This window comes from Coffea eugenioides, chromosome 4 (genome assembly GCF_003713205.1).
Source record: "Coffea eugenioides isolate CCC68of chromosome 4, Ceug_1.0, whole genome shotgun sequence".
In the NCBI taxonomy this organism is placed as follows: domain Eukaryota; kingdom Viridiplantae; phylum Streptophyta; class Magnoliopsida; order Gentianales; family Rubiaceae; genus Coffea; species Coffea eugenioides.
In genome coordinates this window covers 9,009,058-9,019,138 of record NC_040038.1, presented here as the reverse complement: position 1 = coordinate 9,019,138, position 10,081 = coordinate 9,009,058, and the positions used below count along the sequence as shown (strand labels likewise).

The following is a 10,081-nucleotide window of genomic DNA, read 5'->3' as shown; positions in this document are numbered from 1 at the left end:
AATGATGAACTATTTTTTTGCAACATTTACAGGTTGCAACGCTAATTACAAGTGTTGTGTCTTAGTTTACACCTTAAATTCTAATTATTACACATTTTACATTTTCTTTTTGACCATACAACAAATTTGGCTAAAAATTCTATGGAAGGGCAAAACATCAAAATTTTAAGAAGTGGACCAGGTCGGTCAATTCGATCAATTGAATAGCTAACTAGCCAAGATACTGGTCCAATTCTAAAAAAACCCCGAAAAGTATCAAAACCAATCAAAATTGGTGAATCGGAATAAATCGATTAAACAGGTCAAGAACCACCAGCCTTTGGGTTGGTGGTCACCACCAAAGTATTAAAGTTTGGTGGGATGGAAGGTCAAGGGTTCAAACTTTACTTTCTACCAATTGCCACACTAAGTGGCTCTTCTTAAAAAAATCCAGACAGGTGTGTGCCCCGTCTATACAACAGTTATCGTCTCGAAAAAAAAAGATTAAACATGTCAAATCCGGTTTTTGAATTTTGATCTGGGACTTGGACTTTTCTTTTATAGGCTACTCAATTTTTTGAGTTTTGGGCTCTATCAAAGCCTAACAATTGCAACTAATAGTTTGCTACTACAATTAAGTTGGTTGATGGGCCATTTTTCTTGAATAAAAAAAAATTCCTTAGTTGGCCAAACTTCAAAACAAAAACTAATTCAACTAAAAACTATTAGAAATCTCTCAATTCTCGTCTCTTTTAAGAATCTTCACCTCTAGGACCGCTATACAAGCTCCACTCATCTTCTTTTTTTTCCCCCTCTTTTCTTCCCTCTCTTCTTTTACATTATTAATGGTGAAGATGATCATGAAGTTGAACTCGGTAGATAAAGGAGAAAACTTGTTTTTCCTTTCCTCTTCTATCTTTTGTTCTCATACTCATGATTTTTTCTACTTTTTTTGGAGTTAATTTTACAAATTCTATCAGATTTGTTTTTGAGTTAGGAAAGTTAAACTCTTCTTTGTTTAGGTTAAAATGTTGGATAGATTTGTTCATAATTTTGTTGATTCTTAATTTTTTTTATGAAGTACTTTTTCTTTTATTTGGTTGATGAATTAAAAGATACTAAATCAGTAAATCTTCTCTAAAAGATATTTAAAATTTAGGATCTTTGTGTTGATTATACATATTTCTGCTTATTTGCTATTATTTATTTTTGAAAATAAAAATAATTAAAAAATTTAATGGATCGAAGTTGAACCGATTGAACCTTGACCCGACCACTTCACTAGTTCAACCACGGGTCTAAGTTTCGAAACATTGCAAAACATACTAGTAATCACCTCACGAGCTACTAGATTCAACCTAATTTGTAAATCTCATCAATCTTACCAACTAGTTAAGACAATTTTTTAAACCATGATTGGAAGAAATTCTAAATTGAATCTTGGACTGATTCAATAACTTTTGAGCAATTTCGGTGATGTAGATGTGGGATATGATCATGGTTCAAAGTCTCAGTCATGACCGATATGTCAAAACCGACATGAAACGGTCTGAACCGCGACTTTGAACCATGGGTATGATAGTATCATTGCAATCTCCTAGATTTTTTTCTCCAGTTTTCTTCCTGAAAATACATGTCATTCTTTGTGGATATTACTCAAGGGACCGACCCACACGCAAACACTTGATGTGCTACCCAGGCTTCAGCTCCTGTTGCAGGGCCCGCTTCTCCAGCGGTCCCCCGTTGGGCGATGCCCACCAGCTACATGCTTCTGTTCGTCTTTTTTATTTTTTGGGGCATGAAATGAAAGAGGGTAGTATAATTTCCTGGGAGTGCCTGTCGTTTTCAGTTGCTTAATAAAGCAAAAAGCTTTGTCTGATTTCTCCATTATATACCAATAATCAAAAGCTTTTTCTTCTAGTGAACTTGTATGTTACGGCTTGACTCAACTGTCAACAAACTCTGACTCATTCTTCAGCCAACCAATAGAAACATAATATCAGAGTATTAAATTGCTTGAAATGCTCTAGTTTCATGTTCTTTGTTTCTTAATCCAAAAGTTAGACTTCAGCTCCTAGTTGTCTATCTGAATATATAAATGGGAGTATTGGGATGGCAAGAATGATCAGTTCATCAAACAGGAATTTGGTAACATTTTCTTGTATAATCGCTTACTTTGTTGCCAAAAACTATTCTGTTTAGGGGGCTAAAGATAGACTAGGAGTTAATGCATCAATGAATGAATGGTGGGAATTGGGATGGATGGTTGGCAAGCAGATGATGGTGTTCGAAAGTCTTCGTCAAGACAAGGAGTAACACGTTTCTAAGGGTACCTTTTACCACAATATTTGAATAACAGGGCAGCATCAAAGTGCATCTTCACATTGGAACATTGGAGGTGGGGTTGGGAAATTACGCAATTACTTTGCTTGATGATGCTGGGAGACAACTGTTTAGGTTGCAAATCAAGTTCAGTGAAACTTGGCAATGCAGCTTTGAATTGGGATGAGGACAGCTAACAGGAAAGAAAGGTGTTCTTTCCATCAAACCAGAAGAATACAGTTTTGAGTTGGCATCAAGACTGCGAACAAGAAAGAAAGAAGTTCCTTCCCTCTATTAAGAAGTTTTCCAAGCATGGGGGATTATGCCATGGGTATGGGTTCGAAATTGTTCTGAGAAATGGTGGAAAATAAAGGCCTAATTTTCAAGTTTTTGTTTATCCTTAGCATGTGGGGAATTTATGAGACGGAGACATTTAGAAATCTACAGTGAACCGCAACCAACCTCCATTGTCTTTCATTTCTTTGCAAAACGTTGATTATTAGCATAATATAAACTAAGAAACTATCTAATGAACAAAATTAAGCAATTCATAATTGTACAAAATGTTTATTGTGTATAAGCAATTAAAAGTTTATTATGTATTTTATAGTTATAAAAACTCTGAAGATGGAAGATTATCATATTTAAATTAAATTGTTGGTCTAATATTGACTAAAAATCATATTATAAAAAAAATTAAGCAATTGGTAGTTGTAAAAAATATTTATTATATACAAAGTAATTAAAAATTTATTGAACTATGAAGATGGAAGATTATCATATCTAAACTAAATTGTTGCATATGTTACTTGGATTGTGACAATAAGGAGAGGAAATTTGCTATGTTATATCAAACCAGTGTACACAACAAAACCTAAGCAAAATACATACTAAAACATTATGATTTGAGTACAACAAATTTGTAGCAATTTTAGTAGTTGTAATCCTTTTCTGTTATATTTTTTTATAATTATCCATAATTTTTTTTGAAGTTTTCTTAGTCAATATGAGAAAATATAGTGAATTTAATCATCAATTTAACCTTTTATTTTCTCATTAACTATTTATAACCTTTTGTCTTCTTATTAATCATCATTTTTTTTTTGAAACAATATGTATGTAAAATATAGTTAGCTTTAAATATCATGCATAAGAATGTAATAATTGAAGATAATTTTAACACATACAATAATTGGAGATGAAGAAAATGATTTGTGACTATAGTTGTAAATGGGCAGTTTTTAATTTTAATTACCAATATTTTTGAGATGCAATTTATTGAAACTTTTAATTTTTCCTATTAATGTCATGATTGAAATGCAATAACTCTAATTAAAAGACATGAGGGTAATTCAAGTATAATAAAAACTAAGAAGAAATTATGCTTACAGTTACACTCCCTATTGCCAAAACACATCATCCTTTTTATATAGTAATGAATGATAATGATAATGATTAGTCATTAAGTTATGAGACTGTTTTTGTACAAACCATATGGGTCCAAATTGCTTCATTTCTGAAACATATGGAACTAAATTTATTTTGCGTAACATAAGGGATCATTTTAGTCTACCCTCCACTACATAGATTCCGCATAGAAATATAGACACTAAGCGTACAAGGCACGAAGATGAACAATTTTGTTGCCTAAAAGTTGCATCACACAATGAATCAAAGTCATCCACATTTCAATTAAATTTATATAAATTATCAACTATATGTGGCAATTGCTCTGGCAACCGTGCAGAAAGTATCTCCAAGAACACCTACACCTTCAAAATTTTCTCTCCAAGTGTCTTGGAGAAAAAAGATTGAAAACTATTTTCAAAACTATCTCACGAAAAAAAATCATTAAAATTTGAAAAGCTGAAGAAAGAATGGTCAACGTCCCACAAAATTTCTGCCGCTTACTTGAGTCATGAATCTGATTTAGGTTCTAAGACTCCCAATCCGCAGGCAAGGAAATAGGAATCAAGACCCGCGTGAACAGAGGCGACGCAGGACTCGGGAGCAATGATACGCGTGGCAGTTAGGTGCACTTGTTTGTACTCTCGACCGAGTCTCCTAAAGCTTTTTTTTTTTAGTCTAAGAGTGCATCAACGACATTTCTACAGCTCTAATCTGTCTTCTAGCTCTAGTTTTCCTGCTTAAACCGTATAAAGGGATAGATCTTTTGGGGCAACGTAGTCAAGCAAGAGAGAAATTCACAAAACCAAGTAGTTGTACTATATAGAATTATAGATGCGGGTGACCGATCGACAAGATGGCGGGTTTAACGTGGTTACCATTCTTAGCATCATCACTGTTGATGATGGTATCCCTATTCCAGTCCTCACAAGCTGCAGGAGTTGCCGTCTACTGGGGTCAAAACGGCGATGAAGGAAGCTTGGCTGACACATGCGCTAGTGGAAACTATCAGTTCGTGAACCTGGCATTTCTGACAACCTTTGGCGGTGGAAGCACACCAGTATTGAACTTAGCTGGCCATTGCGACCCTGGCGCAGGCAACTGCACCTCCTTAAGTGTTGAAATAAATGATTGCCAGAACCAAAACATCAAAGTGCTGCTTTCCCTTGGAGGTGGGGCTGGAAACCACCGCCTTACTTCCGCCGACGATGCAAGGCAAGTCGCCAATTACCTTTGGAATACATTCTTGGGCGGTCAATCACGTTTCCGCCCGCTTGGACATGCTGTTTTAGACGGTATAGACTTTGTTATTTCAAGCGGGACAGGCCTGTATTGGGACACTCTGGCCAGGGCGCTCTCTGGATTCAGCTCGCAGAAAAAGGTGTACTTATCTGCGGCTCCACAGTGCCCGTTCCCTGATGCTGATCTAAGCACGGCTATCAGCACTGGCCTTTTCGATTATGTCTGGATACAATTTTACGGCAATGGGCCATGTCAGTATTCGACTAATGCTGATAACCTGATAGCGGCATGGAACCAATGGACCTCAGTTCATTCCAATCAGATCTTCCTAGGAGTACCAGCAGGTCCAGAGGCTGCGGACGGAGGGTATATTCCACCGGATGTGCTCATTTCTCAGGTTCTACCATCCATCAAGTCCTCTCCCAAGTACGCAGGGGTCATGATCTGGAACAAATATTATGACAGCGGATATAGTTCAGCTATCAAAGGTAGTATCTAATTTAGTAGCATTTCTTCAGAATAAAATCTCAGAGACTTATCGTAATGCAATAAATAAAACTGCATTGTGAGGTAAGTTTTGACAATGATTTAGATATATAGACTTTGGATTATATACAAGGTTAGTATAAAGATTTTTTACCCTAATAGATATAGTCATATAGACATATGTCACACGGCAAAAAGTAAATTTAAAATTTGAACGTTGATATGTGTCATTCAACTAAACCTGTGCATTTGTGCTTGCAAAACAATGTTTACACTGACAGTACATAAAAATTTTTACACTAAGAGCAGGTTGCTGCTTCTAGCCCTTCGATTGCTCCCGCCTCTGGCTCTCCTTCATTTTCTGTTGGCCCTTCACGTGCTCCCGCCACTAGTACTCCTTCATCACCCGCCGGCCCTCGTAGTGGAAGAAAGAAATCGAAGAATTTAAGGGTGAAGTTATATGTTGTTGGTGCTGCCATAGCAACTTCTCTAGCAGCTCTTGCATTACTTTTCTGGTGTTGCAAATTGCGAAAGAGAAAAGGTAACCATCGAAACTTCATGGGTTCAGAAATGCCAGAGCAGGATGACAATGAAGATGATGAATCACTGTTCTTCAGTTTTACAAGCATAGAAATTGCCACAGATCATTTTTGTGAGGAAAACAAACTTGGTCAAGGAGGATTTGGTCCAGTCTACAAGGTAAACTAAATAAACATTTCTTGAAGCAATTTACTTTTAAGTCCAAAAAGCCTATTTATTTGCTTAATTTTAATGTTAATACATGGTTCAGGGTAAACTGGTTAACGGGCTAGAGATTGCAGTTAAAAGATTGAATAGAATGTCAGGACATGGAATTGAACAATTCAAGAATGAAGTCAAAGTGATCTCAAAGCTGCAACATCGAAACCTTGTTAGACTTTTGGGCTCCTGCATTGAGAAAGAAGAGCGTTTATTGGTATACGAGTACTTGCCGAATAACAGTCTGGATTCAGTACTTTTTGGTATGCGTCAGAACTCTATTTACCTTCATTTGTTCTTGCTTATGTAAGTTGTATGCTTACAGCTATCAGAATACTCTAAAAATGCTTACAGATGCAGCAAAGCGGAATATATTGGATTGGAAAAGAAGGTTGAAAATCATTGAAGGAGCAGCTCAGGGGCTTTTGTACCTCCACAAGTATTCTAGATTAAAAATCATTCATAGAGATCTGAAAACGAGCAACGTTTTACTGGACGCGGACCTGAATCCCAAAATTTCAGATTTCGGGACTGCCAGAATATTTGGAGAGAATGAGATGCGCGGAAGTACAATGAACATTGTTGGGACATAGTAAGTTGAAGGAATATCTTCTTGTTTGTTATTTTGCTCCGAGTAATATCCAATCTCTGATCTCATGCTTAAGCTAATTGAGATGATTACTTTTTGCGAGAAAACAAGTGGTTATATGTCTCCTGAATACGCCATGGACGGGGTTTACTCTGAAAAGTCTGATGTATTTAGCTTCGGAATCATGATTCTTGAGATCATAAGTGGAAAGAAGAACACTTCTTTCTACGATTCGGATCGTCACCTGAACTTAATAGGACATGTAAGTTACCTGTACAATGCAGTGTTACTTGTGTCATTTCCTTCAGTCCAGTAATTTGGGAATGATCATTTGTCACATTCCAGGTCTGGGATCTATGGACGGAAGGAAGAGTTTCAGAAATATACAGATTCTTGTTTGGATGAAACGGTCTCAACAAGTGAAGCACTAAAATATGTTCACGTTGGTTTATTGTGTGTGCAAGAAAAGGCAGGAGACAGACCAACAATGTCGGACGTGGTATCCATGCTCCTCAAGGAATCAATGGTTCTTGCCACTCCTAAGCGGCCGGCTTTTGCTGAAATTATGACTCTTAACAATACCAAGTTACCTGAATATCCAGAATTTTGTTCTTTGAACGAGGTCACAATTTCAGATGTGCAGGGTAGAGAAAGGTGGGAAGCCGGCTGTATCCTCAAGTTAGGGGTAACCACCGGAGATAATCAGGTCTCAATTCTTTTGTGGATTCGTTTTGGATTTGAGTTTGATGACTAATTATTCAAGTAACCAAACATTATTTTATTGATCAGGAGATGCCAAAGGAGCATACGTAGGTGAAGGGGTTGAATTTAGTTCTGTAAGTTAGGTTGTTAGCTACTTGTTAGAATTGTTCTATATTTTTGGTCTTTTGACTAGTTTAACTATCTTTGATTTTCTAGTATCTTGTTAAGATTATTTAGGAAGTATTTGTGTTTTGATTGTAACTTTATCAAAGGGGAGATGATGAATGAAAAATGAACTATTTTTTTTTTGCAACACTTACAGGTTGCAACGCTAATTACAAGTGTTGTTTTTTAGTTTACACTTTAAATTCTAATTATTACACATTTTGCATTTTCTTTTTGACCATATAACAGTTTTAGTTAAAAGTTCTATGGAAGGGCAAAACATTAATATTTTAAGAATCGGACTAGGTCGGCCAGTTCAATCAATTGAATCACGAACTGATACCGGTCCAATTCTATGAAAAACACCAAAAAGTTAAAAAAAATCAGTCAAAATTAATCAAAATTGGTGAACTGGAATAAATCGCATAAACAGGTCAAGTCCAGTTTCTGAATTTTGACTTCGGCCTTGGACTATTCTTTTATAGGCTACTCAATTTTTTGAGCTTTTGGGCTCTATCAAAGCCTAACATCTACAACTAATTGTTTGCTACTACTATTAAGTTGGATGATGGGCCATCTTTTCTCGAATTAAAGAAAATACCTTAGTTGGTCAAACTTCAAAACAAAATGACTAATTCAACTAAAATCTAAAAATCTCTTGGGGTTGGCTCGAATGGTATCGGGATAACCTAGTTAGATCTCGAGATCGTGTGCTCGAGTCACCTCTTTATCGCTTATGTATTCTTGAGGGGCGGGGTGCACAGGTACAGGGAGATTAGTCTGACAAAATTGGGATACTCCCTATGTTAAAAAAAAAACGAAAATCTTAGCATAGTTTTTGTCCATTAAGATTAACTCAGATGGTTTCGGGGTAGCCTAGTTAGGTCCCGAGATCGTGTGTTCGAATCACCTCTCTACCTCTTATGTATTCTTGGAGGGGGCGGGGTGCACAGACTTAGGGAGATTAGTCTGGCAAAACTGGAATACTCCATGTATTGAGAAAAAACTATAGAAACTCTCAATTCTCCTCTCTTTTAAGAATCTTCACCTCTGGGAGCTGCTATACAAGCTCCATTCATCTCCTTTTTTCTTTTTTTCCTTTTTCCCCTCTTTTCTTCCCTCTCTTCCTTTACATTGTTAATGGTGAAGATGATCATGAAGTTGAACTCGGTAGACAAAGGAGCAAACTCGTTTTTCCTTTCCTCTTCTATCTTTTGTTTTCATACTCATGATTTTTTCTACTTTTTTTGGAGTCAATTTTACAAATTCTATCAGATTTGTTTTTGAGTTGGGGAAGTTAAACTCTTCCTTGTTTAAGTTAAAATATTGGATAGATTTGTTCATAATTTTGTTGATTCTTAATCTTTTTTATGAAGTACTTTTTCTTTTTTTTGGTTGATGAATTAAAAGATACTAAATCAGTAAATCTTCTCTAAAAGATATTTAAAATTTAGGATTTTTGTGTTGATTATACATATTTCTGCTTATTTGTTATTATTTATTTTTAAAATAAAAAAAAATAAAAAAATTAATGGATCGGATTTGAACCGATTGAACCCTAACCCAATCACTTTACTAATTTAACCATCAATCCGAGTTTCGAAACATTGCAAAACACACTAATAATCACCCTACGAGCTACTAGATTCAACCTAATTCGTAAATCTCATCAATCTTACCAACTAGTCAAGAGAAATAACTTTTTAAACGGTGATTGGAACAAATTCTAAATTGAATCTTGGACTGATTCAATAACTTTTGAGCAATTTCGGTGATGTAGATGCGGGGTATGATAGTATCATTGCAATCTCCTAGATTTTTTTTTCCCCAGTTTTCTTCCTGAAAATACATGTCATTCTCTGTGGATATTACTCAAGGGACCGACCCACACGCAAACAGTTGAAGTGCTGCCCAGGCTTCAGCTCCTGTTGTCTCCAGCGGTCCCCGTTGGGCGATGCCCACCGGCTACATGCTTCTGTCCGTCTTTTTCTTTTTTTTGGGTACAAAACGAAAGAGGGTAGTATAATTTCCTGGGAGTGCCTGTCGTTTTCAGTTGCTTAATAAAGCAAAGAGCTTTGTCTGATTTCTCCATTATATACCGATAATCAAAAGCTTTTTCTTCTGGTGAACTTCTATCTTACGGCTTGGACTCGACTGTCAGGTCAACAAACTCTGAAATGATAGACAGTATTAATAGAAATAGAATATGATATTATTAAATTGCTTGAAATGCTCTAGTTTCATGTTCTTTGATTCTTAATCGAAAAGCTAGACTTCAGCTCCTAGTTGTTTACCTGAACATATAAATGGGAGTATTGGGATAGCAAGAATGACCAGTTCATCAAACAGGAATTTGGTAACATTTTCTTGAATAATCGCTTACTTCAATTCGTTGCCAAAAAGTATTCTGTTTATGGGGCTAAAGATACATGACTAGGAGATAGTGAATCA

At 36.0% G+C, this 10,081-nt stretch overlaps 2 protein-coding genes across 3 annotated transcripts; both read left to right on the top strand.

Annotated features, from left to right (window-relative positions):
* Positions 1 to 4,512: 4,512 nt before the first annotated feature.
* On the top strand, positions 4,513 to 6,949 carry LOC113769563 (acidic endochitinase SE2-like). Of its 2 annotated transcripts, XM_027314044.1 has the most exons (4): positions 4,513 to 5,438; positions 5,741 to 6,135; positions 6,227 to 6,437; positions 6,529 to 6,949. In XM_027314044.1, the coding sequence occupies exons 1-4, from the start codon at positions 4,565 to 4,567 to the stop codon at positions 6,765 to 6,767; spliced, it is 1,719 nt and encodes a 572-aa protein (XP_027169845.1). In that variant the 5' UTR covers positions 4,513 to 4,564; the 3' UTR covers positions 6,768 to 6,949. The 2 variants fall into 2 exon arrangements, with proteins under 2 accessions (XP_027169845.1, XP_027169846.1); XM_027314045.1 differs by lacking the exons at positions 6,227 to 6,437; positions 6,529 to 6,949 and having other exon boundaries at positions 5,746 to 5,815.
* On the top strand, positions 6,900 to 7,517 carry LOC113768953 (G-type lectin S-receptor-like serine/threonine-protein kinase At4g03230). The gene is made up of 2 exons (XM_027313451.1): positions 6,900 to 7,048; positions 7,109 to 7,517. Exons 1-2 carry the CDS (start codon positions 6,900 to 6,902, stop codon positions 7,515 to 7,517), a joined length of 558 nt encoding a protein of 185 aa, XP_027169252.1.
* Positions 7,518 to 10,081: the final 2,564 nt, after the last annotated feature.